This window comes from Tachypleus tridentatus, chromosome 3, assembly GCF_004210375.1.
Source record: "Tachypleus tridentatus isolate NWPU-2018 chromosome 3, ASM421037v1, whole genome shotgun sequence".
NCBI lineage: Eukaryota > Metazoa > Arthropoda > Merostomata > Xiphosura > Limulidae > Tachypleus > Tachypleus tridentatus.
The window spans coordinates 67871801-67889495 of NC_134827.1; the positions used below are offsets into that span (position 1 = coordinate 67871801).

The 17695-nt window shown below is 31.9% G+C and overlaps 1 protein-coding gene across 3 annotated transcripts in view; it reads right to left on the minus strand.

Moving 5' to 3' along the window:
• Window positions 1-15727, minus strand: part of LOC143247045 (serine/threonine-protein kinase ATR-like) — a 66053-nt gene extending 50326 nt beyond the window's left edge. For 2 of the 3 annotated variants that reach the window (XM_076494369.1, XM_076494372.1), the window contains exons 1-5: window positions 15508-15648; window positions 14594-14736; window positions 11529-11628; window positions 4930-5049; window positions 2294-2469 (exon numbers count right to left, since the gene is read on the minus strand). In XM_076494369.1, coding sequence (XP_076350484.1) covers window positions 2294-2469; window positions 4930-5049; window positions 11529-11628; window positions 14594-14736; window positions 15508-15645 — 677 coding nt within the window. In that variant the 5' untranslated portion in view covers window positions 15646-15648. Of the gene's footprint in view, window positions 1-2293; window positions 2470-4929; window positions 5050-11528; window positions 11629-14593; window positions 14737-15507 lie in introns of all 3 variants that reach the window. The other variant, XM_076494370.1, reaches the window with a different exon arrangement.
• Window positions 15728-17695: the final 1968 nt, after the last annotated feature.

The window sequence follows — 17695 nt, forward strand, 5'->3', positions numbered from 1 at the left end:
TAAATAACTAGACAATAAATCTACATCATACTTTTCCTTATAGAATGATTGCATATTGTTACATAACAATACAATTTGTTTATCCTAAATAGCTTAAAGCTATTTTGAAACAAGCCTAACGAATAATCTTGCCATATAAGTAGTAAGTCACTTGGCAAATATGCAACTGACATTAGTGTATAAAATTACCTACCCCATGAGCATACCTTCTGAAGAATTGTTATTATTTACTAGGAAACAAAACTGTTTTCCAACAAAACCCAAAACTGGAAAGGAAAGGCATGTTAATAAACAACAGAAGTCATCAAAGCAAATGTACTTTCACTAAACTGAGATAATGTTCCCAGTAACATTAGACATATTCAGCTAAGTTTATTCACCACTCACACACTTGACATAGTTTATATAAACTTGTCACTGGTGTAATTTTTCTCGACATTAATCCCTTATTTTCCTTGTCTTCCACTTATATATAAAACCCTGTATTGCTTAATTACATATCACAGAAAAAGAAAACAGTCAAAACATGTATATGATTATAAAACTGCGCAGTGACTTTCCGAACACCCTGTACTTAAAATAAACATTTGAAGTTTCCTATTAACATATTACAGTAATTTTAGAATGAACAAAGCATAATTTAAATTTAACATTATTCATCTATTTACATTTATTATCTTTTATTGAGCTTTCAGCTGTGTCTGAATACCAGTAATGCCACAAAAGTTGCAATCACGTGACACATGAGCAGCTCATATTATCATATCCAACAGTGGCCTTTAAAAAGTACAACTGTCTTAGTTTTTTACAAATAGTGTACCTAGTGTTTTGTAAAATAAAATCACATTTCAGTTACATTATGTATGTATGTATATTATTACTATTTTCAAATTAATTTTTAAATTTCAGTCATTATTCATAAAACAGAAAACTATGTGAACAAATAAAGAAAATAATTATCTTTGCTACCTACAAATGTTAAGGTTTATACTTGCTTGGCATAAATTGTAAACATTATTAAATTTGGCACGAGAAAAATATAAAACAAAATAATCTTTTTAAATTTTATATATGCATTTTGAAATGACAAAAAATATATAAATTATTATGTAAATGCCATAAAATTTCACTGCAATGTACCAAGGCTACCAACTAAGCAGCATTTGGGTCTAAAAAATGCATCCAATCTTCATTTTGTCTATATTTAAAAAAGGTGGTTCTTCAGTACTTAAGCCTTGCAAAGGCTGAGAAAAGAATGTGAAGGAGAAGTCTGAGCTTTTGATTTGCTATGTATACCTCATGAAGTGCAGTGGGTTATGTGTAAAAATATGGTTTCAAAAATGGAAAAGGAGACAGAGCAATTATGGTGGATTCATTGAACAGAATGATTACTCAGGACACAGAAAATATAAGAGGTTCTTATTTTATATTCCAGCTTGCAATATTAATAATTTGAGTTTGTAACTCATAAGAAACTAGAGATGTTGTATTGTGAGCTTTATAAAATGTAATATGACCAAACACATCACATGACAAAAAAAACTGATTTAGCAATCTTATTTTGATATTTATTTTCAAATTAAGAAATTAAATAATGTATAGTTTTATGCCAAATTTACTGACATGAATTTATAAAATAGTAGTTCAATAATATTTTGAATATAACTCTACAAACATGATAACATGCCCTCTGCCTCCAATCCATAGGGAAATTTGCCTCGATGGGGTTAATCACTACAAAAATTATGCTTTGCCTGAGTAGTAACAATATTATAATAAGTAATTTACATCAGTTCCATATTCCTTGAAGGGATAGTAAATTAATTAGAGAGGAGACTTAGGGAGTAGACATCACAATTTTCATACTGTATAAAATTAAGAACTCAAACTGACATAATATTACATATTTTTAACATTTGATTTATTAACTTTATTTGTGACCATCTTTATTTCAAGATCTTGATACTACTATCATGATATTCTGTAAAAGGGTTGCAAAGTGCAGAAAAGGGTGCTTGTATAGAAAATGTTAAACATAAAAAATATAAAGACAAATTAGATTTAAAGGAAAAAATAGTAAAATTTATCAGAAGATGTTAATTCAACAGTGTTTGTAAAATGCAACATAACTCTGAAATTGTCAAGCAAAGTCATTCAGCATAGATGTATATGATATAATGATGAATTTGTTCGATGAAGAAAAAATTCTGAGTGTAAAAAAACATATACTTATACTGTGTAAGAAATTTAGCAACAAAATATTTTGTGAAATAAACAACCTAGGCACACACACCTTTTCTTTTCTGATTTCTCTAATGTAGTCATAACTCGGTCATAATACTTGGCTAAATGGAAGTGACCTTCTTCCCATTCAGGCTGAATGGCAACCACATCTCGGTACATTAGAATAAGGGCATTACTCTCCAAGACAGCCGATTCTTCACTATATTTGGCAAGCATTAATGTTGCCTAATAAAGATAACAGAAAGTGGTATTACAATAAATGAACTTAGTTATCTTAAATTATTTCATATGTTCTATATTATTCATGTGGTCCTAAGCAAAATTTATACAGAGATGGAACTACCACAGTATTCAGATTTGAATTTATTCAAAACACCCAATCTACATTATGATTTTATATCTACACACTAATAACCCAGATGGAAGGAGAAGATACCAATAATTTGGGGTGATGGAATAATATTTTACATTATTTGATCAGACTGAAGCTTCAAATTTTACAGTTGAATAAACTATTAAAACTCTGGAGGATTTAACAGTGTAACAAAGGCAGTATATATTTAACAAAAATATTAGATATTTTGAAATGAGAATGGAAAACTTCAGCTTTGAACTCTTAAATCATAACTTACCATTAGAAAAGTTAAAAAATTACTCAAAAATGAAGCACTTATTATGTATTTTTGCTTTTGTTAAAATACCCAAAAAAGAAATACCATTGTTAACTCTCTCAACATGGGCTTGGTTGACTTGACTGACCACAAGACCTCTTTGCACTCATTTCTACTCTTTTTATATTTAATACTTCTAACTTTCAATGCAGTGTATCTATCCTCACAAAATTTGGCATACTTTCAGTTAACATTCCAAGTCATTCACATACAAAAATCATATTTTTAGTGAAGAATTAAAAAAAAATACAATGGAGATTTTTTCATGAATTTATTGAGCATTTACTTTGAATAGTCCACAGGCAAAGTAATTTTCATATTAAAATAAAAAAAAATACTTTTTTGTCACCTCAAGAATCTCAAATTTCCTTTGTGTAGTCCCTATAATCTCCTAAGTAATACATTTCAAACAATTTTTGTTCCAGTAAAAGTTTATAGTTCATGTTATTTTCTTTACCCTATCTCAAAATGAAATCAGTCAATTTTAGATACCTTGTAAGCACCAGAAAAAAAAAAAAAAAAAAAAGTACCCATCTTTTCTTTCTAGAATGACTTAAATTTTAACATAAACCTACATTCTTTTATCCCAAGTAGTTTTAAGCTCATAGCAGAATAAATCTACTTATAACTAAACCACTATCCCACCATTATGAGATGTTAATCACCTGGGAAACATGCAGCTCACATTACATTAATGAATTACATTATTTGTGAGTTGCTTGCTCATGAAAAAAATATTACTTATTTTGTCTGAACTAAACTACACTAAAAGGATACTTATTTTTACACTTTAGTTACTTTTATAACTATACATAAAAATAAACATGAAAAATAAAATGCTTAACCATTTTCATTTTTTCTTGCTATTGACTATTAAAGAGACTTCATCCTAATTATGCTAGACTCCTAATAGTAATGCATTTAATAATTTTTATTTAATTAAATAATGCACCAAACAATATAGATTTCTCAAAATTTTCCCTGGCTTTCCGGCTATGTGACAAAAGTCATTACAAATTCATTCAATGTAGTTGTTAACTTTCTTGTAAGAACGACGTTTGTACTCCGAGTGACATCAACATTTAAGAACATTGTACAATATGTCATTTGATACATAAAAACCTTGACTTTCTATTGATCATAGGTAAGATATCATTAAACATAGCAGAGAACAACTGATGAATTATGAAAGGGATGATGTGACAGGAAGGCTCTGATTTTCTCTTTGCTCTGTAACCAAACAGAATTGAAGGCTATAAAAAAATCTGGTTTGTCTAAATCATGATGAGTTTATAGAGAAATTTACTTTGAATTTTTTACTTTTCTGAATAGTGGTTGAAAAATATGAAAGATGACATGCTAGAAGAAAAGATGTCAGAACAGAAGAAATACATGATTTTAAATATTGTAGAATTTAAAACTTATACACTATTAAAATATGGATTATTAGCTATGCTATTGTAATTAGTATAACACAAACACGAAGTAGTTTAATAAACTTCTGAATGTAAGACACTTAAACTTTGTATCTTGTACATTAAAGAATAACACACAATATTAAAATAGATAGACAATCAATCACATTTTAAATTCAGGCCAACCTACAGCCTATAAAATGTTGACTCTATTTGGTTGGGGCCAATTGAAAGTGTGATTGAGAGTTGGCAGGCCATAACATTTCTTTCTATAAAATAAACAAAAAAAAGTCCTTTATATTTTCTACCAACTATAAAACTAATCAAATTTCTATTAAATTGTGAGATAGAAACTCTTAAATTTAATAACAGATGAAAAATAATTCATCAGATAAAAAACAAAAACTATCAAATTTAAGCACTATAATTTCATGTCATAAGCTGTATAGTGAGTTGGTGAACCAAATCTGGCCTTCAGGCCACATGTTGTATACCTCTGTTCTACATGTTTAATATTTTCTACATTATCATCAGCAAAAAGTATCTAAGTAATGTAACATAAGTGTTAAAACTTCTGTATAAGTAGCATCCAGTATTACCTTGGCACAAGCAGCAGCCTCTTTCTGTTTTTGAGATGGGTTATTCTTGAACTGAGAAACATCTGGAAAATGTTCCTGAATTCCTTTCTGAAGAATATTGATAGCTTGTTCCTGTTCATTCTGTATAACAAGTCACAAAATAAGCATACAGGCACCAGAGTACTAGCTGGCTATTAAAATTTTAGAAACATGACAAGTTTGCATATCATATAACTTTTGGTGTATCATCCTATTTAACTGATATCAATATCTACTGAAAACTTAAAAACATTTAAAACCTCAATTTTTATATACATATCAATTTTGATCTAATTTTAAAATAATATTGATTTGCTACTGATTCACATGTATGTTTCTACAAATATCTTGTACAACATCCGTTTTCAAGATTCTTTACTTGATAACACTGTGTTATCAACCCTTCTGTTTCATTAAATTTTAATATCAACAGAGGAAGGATGTTCAGGCTATTTATCATTTTTTGTGGTATATATTTTTATTCTCCATTTTTCTTTAATACTAGACCACAGTAAGATGTAACAGGGTCATTCAGTACAGTGGTTACAAATCTACATTATCACGAATAAAATACAATATATTCGGCCTAGATGAGTAATAACAAAATATTATACAGATAGATCAAAGACTAGATTATCCCAAGTACAGTTCAAGTAAAGACCTAGTTGAATAACAGGGTTATTCTATACAGAGATCTTAGTTTACACTATCACAAGTACAGTTCTACATTAGGCACAGTTGAATGGAAACAGGATCATTTAATACAGTGATCTAAGACTATATTATCACAAGTACAATTTAATATTAATGTAAGAAAAGTGATACATGATCATTCAATTTGAGGTGTTATAGTTTAAAAGTCAGATATAACTTTTCAATAAGTAGGGGAAAAAATATAGATTGTTTTCTATACAAAATATATAGAAAGCTAGTACATCAGAAATATATGATAAGATTTTAAAATGTAAGATTTTTCACAGAAAACTTACTGTTCATTATTTTAACCCAAACCACATAACATTAAATACTCAAAACAAATCAAACTCACTTTAAACTATAAATCTTACAATTCAAGAGAGCAACACTCATTTGGAAATTGTTAACTTTCATGTAATCTAAAACCTACAGTGTTGAATTTGTTCACAAGTAAAAAGTAAGTTGAAGTTAATACCTACATCAATGTGCCCTCTATCTTATATTGATAGTGTTCATAAATACCTCCGCACAATACTGACATTTTTTCGAGACAGACCCAATCCACAGTCCCTCCCTCAGACATGAATGTCTGCATAGACTGTGGACATACTAAAAGAAATATATAATACTAACAACATAGTGAGGAACTGCACCACAGCCACAACAGGCATGTTACACACTCAGAAACTAAACTGTGCAGTGGATGTGGAACTTGAAATGATATGTTATAATCACTGGCCAAGCCCCAACCACATATCCAAGGTATCACTGTTCAGGGTCGGAATCACAGGATCATGGTTCCTAAATCCCATGTTGGTGGATAGGGCATTTGGATCATAATATATATATGTGTGTGTGAGACAGGATGGATCAAAACCCATAGCTACAGAGTGATGCATCTGGAATCATAAGAAGTAAATAAATAACACCAATGTGGACAAGCCCTTTCCTCAAACTGAAGAAGTCCAAAAGCAAAACCACAGATTTGGAATAACATGATACTGCATGCAATATTTAACCTGAGGAAACAGAACTTATCCAACCTGAAACTACAGACACTCATCCTCTCTCCCTAGCCAAGTGGGCAGCATAAATTCCATTTGTCCCTGGAATTACTGGAAAGATATGGAACAAACTGTGATGAACCAAAAACACAGAATGGGACTACTCTGCATCCACAATTATGAAGTGACAATGAACAATGTACTGAACCAACATTAATCAAGAAGAAAGACCACACCAAACCCAACTGGACAGCTGAGTGTTGAAACTGAACTACTCTTACGAGTAAGCTCCTGTTTAAGCTGGTGCTGCTCCTACCAAAATCTGGAAAAAAAAAATACACTCAAAATCCTGAGTAGAAAGGTTTCTAACTGGGGGCAGGGGTAGTGCACATCAGAGAAGTCCTAAAAAACAATGCTCTAGAATCAGCAAAGTAAGTGAACCAAATTTCCTAAATTTCTAAAAGCAAACTGACCCTGATTTATTCAATCCACTGATCATCAGAGATGGGGAGGATCCCCTTATGCTTTATTCATTATATTTTCTGAGTGGTAATCCAGCATAGTAGAGAAATACCACTCAGTCTGTTTCTGTGTGGTTGTGTGTGACACCATATTTCCACAGAGCCTGTAACAACCTAGATAAAGTATACTGTGTCAGTAGTTGCTAGAGTGAATTTGGTTTGATAAAAGCACACTTGATTGGGCAACACTCACCAAAAAGTAGAATTTTGAAATTAAAAAAAAAAGACAAGATTAGTAATGCAAATACTCACCTTTCAGTATAACCTAGCAGATGAGGTTAACATAGATGTAGGGGTAGTAAAAAAACCCTCAAAGAAAGATAATGCCAGATTATGTAAATAATGTGAGATAAAAGTATTGGGGAAGGTTCACACACAAGCTCAGAATGTCCTCCAGTGAGCAATTCAACTGGGCCACGATGAACATAGAAATGTGATGAATCTGATAAGTTGAGACTTGTAGAATTTTCCTTGCCTTCAGAGGGAGCCCATAAAAATCAATATGGATCAATTCTACCACTCATCCCATTGAGGTAACCAGAGGTAAGCCCTGGGAAACTAAAGAGACACAATAAATAAAAAGCCATTGTCCAGCACCACTAAAACCTTTAGTTTAGGCAACCTAACACCTCAAGGCCTTCATTGGACATAAGAAACAATGGGGACCCAATCATTTATATGTGTGAAAATAAAGAGGTCAGATGAATCAGTGAAAAGTATTTATCCCTTTCCCTGGCTGCCAGTGGTAAGGTAAGAAGGACCTATCAGGGTACAGAATGACATGGGTAGAATGAAAAAGTGTCCCCTGTAAGTGTAATGCAAATAACTCTGACTGGTGATGTCCACAGGCCAGAAGCAACATAAAATAAACCCTAAGGGAAAAGTGGTACATGGTATATGAGATAAGGGTTGATTAGGCCAATCTCGTGCAATCAACAGAATACGATTGCAAATTAAAGCTGGGTAACAGATTAATCAGTGGGTAGGTGTATAAGCACAATCCAGTCCAGTTCTGACTGAATAGAACTATTGTCAATGCCTAAGGGTGGGTTACTAGAGACCAAAAGGCTAGTAGTTGAGTGTACCAAAGAAAATGAGAAGGTTTAGCTCTGATAATAAATTCTATCTTTTTTGCTTTAGAGAAATAGTATCTGACTGTGCTGTGATGCTGCTACTAGTAGCAAGATGTCCATGTAATGGTGTGTGCACAGGCCCAGGGGATGGGGTTAATTAAAAAAAAGATTTGTAAACTTTAATAGTCAATAGCAAGAAAAAAATGAAAATAGTTAATCATTTTATTTTTTATTTTTATGTATATTTATAAAAGTAACTAAAGTGTAAAAATAAGTATCCTTTTAGTTTAGTTCAGGCAAAATAAGTAATAATAATATTTTTTCATGAGCAAGCAACTCACGAGTAAATTTAATTTATTAATGTAATGTGAGCTGCATGTTTCCCAGGTGATTAACATCTTATAATGGTGGGATAATGGTTTAATTATAAGTAGATTTATTCTGCTATGAGCTTAAAACTTCTTGAGATAAAAGAATGTAGGTTTATGTTACAATTTGAAGTCATTCTGGAAAGAAAAGATGGGTGCTTTTTTGGTTGTTTTTTTCTGGTGCTTACGAGATAGCTAATATTGACTGATTCCATTTTGAGATAGGGTAAAGAAAATAACATGAACTATAAACTGTAAACATATGGAACCAGTGTGAGTTTAAAGGGCAGAGAGATGACCTGCAGCACCAAACCCTTGTCCACAAAACATAGATAGTAGCAGGATGACTTCACCATGGAAATATGTAGATAGGCATTAGCAACATTAAACATGGTCAACAACATTCCCAACAAAAAAACACCAATATAGAATGAGGAATGACTCCACCGTGAACTGTGGAAGATTTAGGAATTGATTTAAATGAAAAAAACTCGTGACAATATGGGCACAACAAATATACAGAAATAAACCTTAGTAAGAACTAAAACAACTCTCTCAATCACTCCAATGACCAACACATCTCTGATAACCATGGATGGAATGAAGTTAAAACATTTGAGGACTTGCAGGAAGTGAAATACTATAAGATGATGAAAAAATGGTAGTGGATATGAGAAATGAATGATCAATTCTGAAGCAATGGCCTGTAGTACCCATGGATCTGTGGTAAAGGTTTTCTACATGTACAAAAATTAATGTAGATGAGTCCCCACAGGACACAAAGGAATACAGTAGTCATTTACACTGCTGGCAATACTCCAATCAAGTGAACATGGAACCCTGTAGATAAGGGCATAAAATATTGTAAGTAACGATGAAACAAGGGGTTGTTGTTAGGGTCAGGACAACATTGGAACTAGTCCTCCTGTAAGAGCTGAGGAAAGTCAAGCAACCAACAACTAAGACGAATGCAGATGGGTGACATAAGCCCTTGAATATGAAGGGTCTGAAATGCCTGCAAAAATCAAGGGTTTGAGAAAAAGGACTCATATAACACATGGAGGTTGTCAGTAAGTAGACAAATGCCCTCTAATATGTTTCAATGAAATACCAACCACGAAATTCAGGAAAGTGTTGAAGTCGACAACTGAAATGAGGAGAAAAAAAAAGTGTCCATACAGTAAATATTACAGTGTTAGTTAAGGTCAAACAAATCCTACAAAACTGTGATATATTCAGATTAAGCATATACTTCTTTATGGAACTTCACATTTTCAGGAGCTGATCTATTCTCTGACAGTCTAAACGTGTATCTACCTCATGATAATGAGTTAAACATGCTGTTCTGACAAACATGGCAGACAAGACATAGCTGTCCCTTCACAAAACTGAGCAATAAACATCTCTATATGAGCCTCAGTATCAGGGAATGGAGGGAGGACTAAGTACTCACCAAACTGAGCAGTAAACATCTCTATATGAGCCTCAGTATTAGGGAATGGAGGGAGGACTAAGTACTCACCTTCAGACCTTTCCACCCCCAAAAAAAACACACCAAGTAATGACAAAAAACATGATACACTGAATGAACTAAGTAAAGAAAAGAAGTTGGTAAAAGCTGATCAAAATTAGCCTCATTAGAAGCAAACAGATGAAAGGAAGGCACAAGAAAAAGCAAATCTAAATTCTCTCCAGAATGTCCAGGATTACCTAAAAGTTCAGCATCACAGTCCCCTGGAGACCACCACATCAAACCTATGTTTCCACCTTACTACAGATAAGGTCATGGACAGCCTCAACTAAGAGCGACTCCTTTCCAAATTTGGGAGCAATGTTATATATCAGAGGTGAGATAGGAGAGACCTAATTTGTTTCCATGCTGGATACATTAATTCATGAATTCAAGCTGTAAACGTACATACCAAACATTTTTTTTTTTACTTCATGATAGTCAAATATATAACCTGAAAAAATGCATAAAATATCTTCAACAACTGTACTACATGCACCTGTTAAGAAATGCTTATATACAGTTTTAAAACAGAGGTCACATTGATGTAGGTGAAAAGTGTAATGAGATAGATTTAAAGGTGAAATAAAACACTGGAGCAAGGGAGAAAAAAATCAGACCTATACTTAGATGGACAAAGGAAAAGAAACCATAGCAGCTGAATAATAACTGTAAGGTAAGAAGATATAAATATATTTTGGAAATTTTATTTTTGATGTAATGCAACTCACATTTGAACTAACTGTTTCTTTTTTAAGAGGTATAAGATACTAATACTGTACTGATGTGGTTCTAATTTGATAACAATCATATGCATAAATAAAATTTATTTATTTACTATTAGTTCAAAAAATGCAAGTCGACAGAAAACTGTTATAACTAAACACTAAATTTTGCCAGTAAAGTGCCAAAATAAATAGACTGCTGTAACATTTTTGTTAATTACAAATTCATCATTATAATCTTCACAAAAACTCAGATTCAAAGTAAATATTACAGTTTAGAAATACCAAATGTTATGGTGTTTGATGAGAAAACATTTTTTACTGCCTCAAATGTAAAAATTTTTCACTTCCAAGGTTAAATTCTTAATGCTTTTAAGTTCCAGAATCTTGTACTTCCAAATGTATACATTTAGAACATACAATGTTCATAATTTAACAGTTTCAAAGTTTAAAAAAAGTGATATTTCTAAATTAATAATTTTCAAATTTATTACATTATAACATAATAGTTCAAAAATTTTAAATCACAGCAAAATCCTGGAGCTTCCAATTTCACAATTTTGGCATTTCAAAAATATTAAAAAGAGGTACTTTAAATACTTTCATCAAAAGTTTTACAAACAACTAAGAACAGTATCTGCTTTAATAATTACAAAAAATATTACCACTGAGATTTATATTTACTTTATTCCAGTGCCACTTAGATTTTTCCACAAATGTCTCAGGTATGTTTAATACTGAAGCTTCTAGCAGACAACTATAAGCCCTCTGTTGATGACCACTTCTAAAAAACACAGGTTGAAAATACTATTCTGAAAATTAATGGACATGATTCATTGTACAGTTAATGGATTCTAATCATAATGTTTGCAATATAATAGTGCAATTAATTATTACACAGATACTTCTTAGTTTTTAATAACAGTTAAATCTAATGATATAATTTAATTACAACTCATTCTTAAATAAATTCTTCACTTAGTGTATAGTACTAATTCTACAGTTATCAGATGAATTACTATCAAATATAATATTTATTCTAATGATTCAAATCTAGTACCAGTTCTGGACTTTAGCCAGTGAACTTGAATACAAGCTATTAATATGCACAAGATTAGTTGATGAACACATGAAAGCTTCAAGCATGTCAAGAACTTGAAGTGGCTATAAAAATACACGAATTAAAACAAAGAGCATTTAATATCATAAAAAAAACAAACCTAGATACAGCACTTACAGATTCCTGTGCTAAAAAACTTCCAAAACAAGCACTGAGAAACTAATGTCCCCATAAATTAAATCAATTATAGAAAGCATGGTGTCCTGAGACTCGTTGTTGAATGTTTATGCAAAGCTACACAAGAGCCATCTGCACTAGCCTTCTCTAATTTTGAGTGATGAATTATATAGAAAGCAATTAGCCAATACCATCCACCACTAACCTTTGTCAGACTGAATAGTGGGACAGACTGTCACAATATATAATGTTCCCACAGCTGAGAGGCCAAACATGTTCAGTAATGAGGTTCAATCCTGTAATCTGTAGATTATGAGCTGAAAAGCCTAATTATCAAGTTTCAGATGTAATTTCTACATGACAGTTGCATGAAAGAGCCTTCTGTAATGGAGATTGTGCTGTCAGAATATTGTCAAGATGTACAATCGTTAGACAGAGCACAACTATGTGGCAGCATGAGCTGCAGCACTCCAACAAAATCATTGACTCATTCTCTGTGTTTGAATATTTTCAATAGGGGTATACAAGTTTAGATTGATTGATATCCTAGGTAGATTATGTATGATATCAGTAGTAACCAGATGTATACATTTATTCATATTACCTTTTGTTATATGGGGTTCAAGTCCTATTATTTTAGCATTACTCTAAGAAGAAAACTATATGTCAGAGATTTCTCTAAAAAACATATACAGGATAATGCACACAATATTAAGTCAGAAAAGCATTTAGAAGCCAAAAACAACTGTAATTAATTTGCATCAAATCACCTAACTGAGAGAGATCATATACAGCATCTTCTGTGGATTCCAATATGCTGTAGAAACATCAAGACTAAAAAACACTAGAATTCAGAAATATAAGAGATACACAGTAACTGGTAAAAGTAATCTATTATAAAAGCCCACCATGCCACAGAATAATTCTACCTTAAAATTCAGAAAACTGCTAGTGGGGTAATTGTCAAATTATCAATAAAATATCATTTTCATATTCAAACCCAGTTCTGCACAAGAACCATATTAATCCACACACACAAAATGTTATCCTCATCACCTCTTATGCCAGACTTACAGTCCCCTGAAACATGTATGTTGTATTTATTCACTTATGTACAGAAAATGTGAGATAGAAGAACATAATCAAATATCTATCAGATCAACTGAAACAAGCTTTAGTTTCATTACATTCATCAGTAGGCCTCCATATTTCTGTAAAGTTTGAGGTCTGTACCCTCACGATTTTGGACATTTTGCTACTCTGGTATCAAGCTAATCCCTAAAAATTACACTACTTCAAAAATAATCTATTCTAGAAAAAGTTCAATGGTTCTTACAATATTCTGAGTAATGGCACACATTTCAATCTCCATTATCATACTGTTGACAAAAAGAGAAATAAAAGCAATGCCAGATGGTAAACAAAATTATTTTTGAAACAGTATAATTTGGTTTGTAATGTCCTCTTTTGTTTGATCATTCCTGTATAAAACTTATGGACCTTATCTATGAAGACAGAATCATTTTAAATATGAAGTTTTCTTTCAAAACTTATAACTGGGTTACAAATAATACATGTCTTTTAACTTGACATAATTTTAGGCTAAAGTGACAATGCATAATTAAAATATATATGTAAAAACGGCTGGTATGGGCAGAGAAAAACTCTATGTAGTTTTTCTCACCATCATGGATCATAAATTATTTCTTTAACATTTTACTATGTGACACTAACAACAGAATCAAAAAGTCAGATTTTGATGAGAAATACTCCCCCAACTTAACCCAGTAAACTAGATTACGAATTTTTTTTTAAAACTGCATTTAGTTTAAATTTTCATCAGAAGCTTACAACCAAGGTGTGCTACTTGTATAAATTGTGAGACTAATATATAACTTTACTGTGATTATAAATTAAAATAATTTAATAAACATTAATGATTCTGTTAATGTGGACAAAGTGTTAGAAGAAAATGATACCCCATAAACACATTATATAATATTCTCTCTGTGAGAATGTACATAAAAGCTCAATAATGTCTTACAAAGAATTAGAAATGAGTAATAACTTCTACATGCATGCACTGACAGGTTTAGGAACTTTTCAATGTGATATCTTCAGTATTAGTGGTGCAGGAAGGAGAGAAATAGGTGGAGTGCTTGACTAGACACGCAAAATTTACAACGAGGAATTTAAAGTACAAGAAGCTGCTAAAAGTGTTTCCCCCTGCTGTCAAAGTCAGCTAAGTCTGTAAAGATTTAGGGCATGTCCTCACCAGAAAATTGATATAATAATTTACAGTTGCTATGCATGTAAAATATGTAAAAGTGGGGATGTTACAACACCTCCAGGTCTGATGCCTCTGAAATACTCCATACACATTTCAAAGAAATGTATGTTACTATATGATATTAATGAAAGAATAGATCAGATTAATAATTGACTGAAAAGTTAAAGGAACAGTACAGATGAGGTGATTATAAGAATTTATTTGCAGTGTAATAAAACCTACTTTCTGGCAAGTTTTGCACTTTGTAACCAGCAAGTTACAATTTCGTAATCAATCTTTTTAGTCTGCTCAGGAATGTGGTTCTTGGCTATTGTAAGGAGAACCCGGTACAAATTAAGAAGAGGTTCCTGATAACGAAGTGAGGACTGTAAAACAAAGAAGTAAAAAAACAACACTCATGAATACAAAATATTATTTCTAATTCAAGATCTCCTCTACTAAGTACTGTTTAAAGGGAAGTTAAATGCAATTAACAAACATTTATAATCATAAAATATAATTCATCTAAATTTTAGACTTTAAAATAAAGAATTAAGTAAAAATAGACAAATATTATATGAAAACCAATGAAACAGTTGTTATAATTAAAATGGCATATCTTTAAGTTTGGGTCATGGTATTTCAGTAAATTTCATTTCTAGAGAGACAAACAGAACTATAAGTGCCTGTTCAAGGTTAGATTAGTAAAATGTTAATCTTTGTTTTAATGTAGACTTTGATTATTAGTATACTAATTATTTTAAAACGTTTGTGTATATGATCATTAAATGATTCTTTATTATTTATATTGTATAATCTGCTTTAAACAATTTATGTTTTTTAAACTCAGAAATGTGTTCTCGTACCTAAAAAATGTACAATATCAAAGATATAAATGTTGAAGTTCTTATCATTAGAGTAGTTGCTCCCGATATATAATGAGACACTTTTTTTTTAAAACAAGAATGATAAGTGCTTTCTATTTTTCTCTTCACATCTCATTTGGTATCTTTAAAGCTTTAAAGAAATAATCAGTAATGTATACAAACTATAAGTTAAATTATCAATATCATTAGATAAAAAAATCATTCCTAGCTTTTGAGACTGCAGTTGTTATATATTCTATTTGTAATAAAAGTAAAACCTGAAACACATACTTGAACCAATTTTCTTCTTCCTCTCCACTCTTCTAAGAGTTTATCAATGTTCAATCCACTGACTGAGGAGTAGCTTCTTTGAAATGAAGGGCAGAGACCTGTAAAAACTTGGGCTGCTTTCTCCATATCTGTCAACATGTGTAGTCTAGAAGAAAAAACAAACACATACTCCCTAAAATCTTAACAAACTACATTTCAGTGTCTGACAAATACAGAAAAACTAGTATATATATATAAAAAAAGTAAACTAACAAAAAGAAAAACACAACTGAGATAGAGAATCATGTTAAATATCTTTCTAAACCATTTAAACATTTTTTAGCATGAAAAAGAAAACACAGCTGAAAGCAGCATAATAAAAAAACATACTTCTAATTCACTGTTACTAAGATAAAAGAATAATATCTGATGATATGATGATACCCCCCAAATATAATGTAACATTTCCATGCAACTAAACATGGAAACAATTACATGGATGGCTGGTTGATTTGGTGTTCTAGCAACCAGGCTATGTGCACCAAACATCTGGTTAAAAGTTAAAAGTAAAGTAAAATTATTAAAATTCATTAAAGGAAATTAAAATAAAACAAAACAAAGTTACATTTTTGAATTAAAAACACAAATAGCATTAAATCCAACTTTTACATCTAGTCTACAGCAGTAAGAAAAAAAACTACAGTAATACAAGTTGTGAAGGACTTTTTATAGCATAATTATAATCATCATAACTTGCCAGAATGACCAACAGATAGTTAAACAGTAGCATTAGTCACCTGAAGTTGGCCTTTCCATTCCTGGTTTCAAGTTATTGGATGTTATGGCCATTTTCTAATTTTAGATCGAACTAGATGTACTTTGATTCTTAAAAGTGAATCACATCAAAAAAATGTCTAATATATAAAGTAAAAAAACAACAAAAAACAAACTTAAATAGCATTAAAAAGATTAATAGACTTTAAACAACTAAAAACATTTCAAAGGTGGACAATGTCACCATCGCCAATAACAATGTCCAACAAATAAACCTTGGGACAAAACATGTTTAAAATGGTGCCATAATTGAGTCGTAATGACACCGAAACAGTAAAATGTGGCTTAATGTAACAGACAACACATTGATGCATCAGTCCCAGATAAAAGAAAACGATGAATTAAAAAACTGTGACCAATGTGTAGTCTAGTTAGGACAATTTCCTCTTTCCATTTCTGGTCCTTAAGAAAGCAAGATAGCCAAAGTCCAATAGCACGTTTTATTTAGAAAAGCTTGTTTTCACGTTGCTCACTCCAAGTCGACTGCTAACTGGCATGAAGCTGAGCCTTGAATACAGGACCATAGTCCACGTATGGAACAGAAACAGCAGTAATAGAGCCAGAGCAGACAGATTTGTCTGCAGTGTCACCAAGCTCGTTCCTGCAAATACCAATGTGGCCCAGTATGTAGAAACACTGGACAGAAGTAGATGTTAAAAAGAAATGGGCCAGTCGATTTTGAATATCAGTAAGAACTAAGATGAAACAATTCCAGGACCAGTAGAGAACTAAGCGAGTCAGTATAAATAGTACAATTTGAGTACTGCTTAGCTTCTGTGTGATACAGGACAAGAGAAATGACATACAGTTCAGCAGTGAACACAGAAACTGTAGAGAGGATTCTCTGCACAACCACCAAACCATGGCTGAGCCCACAGAGTCACCTGATTTTGAACCATCTGTATAAATAGGAATGGAAGGGTGGTTTGAAAGATGTTCTGCAAATAACATACAGTATTTCCAATCAGGAGTGCCTGCTTTTCTCAGATGACTTAAAGAAAGGTTACATCTGGGTACTGTAATAAGCCATGGTAGGATGAGCTGACCAGTGGATACAGCAAATGTTATCCAAGGAAAGACCCAATTCATCCAACTGTACTTGGATACAAAGGCCAAAAGGAGCAATGGATGATTGTCTATTTTGCAAAAGCATGGCCCACTGAGGAAGGAAAACATAATCCCAGGTGGAATGTTATGGTAAGGACTGAAGTTTTGAAGCATACAGTAAAGACAGTTGCAAACAGCAGAGGTGCAAAGAAGGTTCATGAGATTCTACGTATAAGCTATGAACAGGGGAAGTGCTGAAAGCCCTGGTGCAGAGCTGAAGTCCCTGATGATGATCTTGAAGGCCAAGGTGCTGGCAGAGCCATAGACC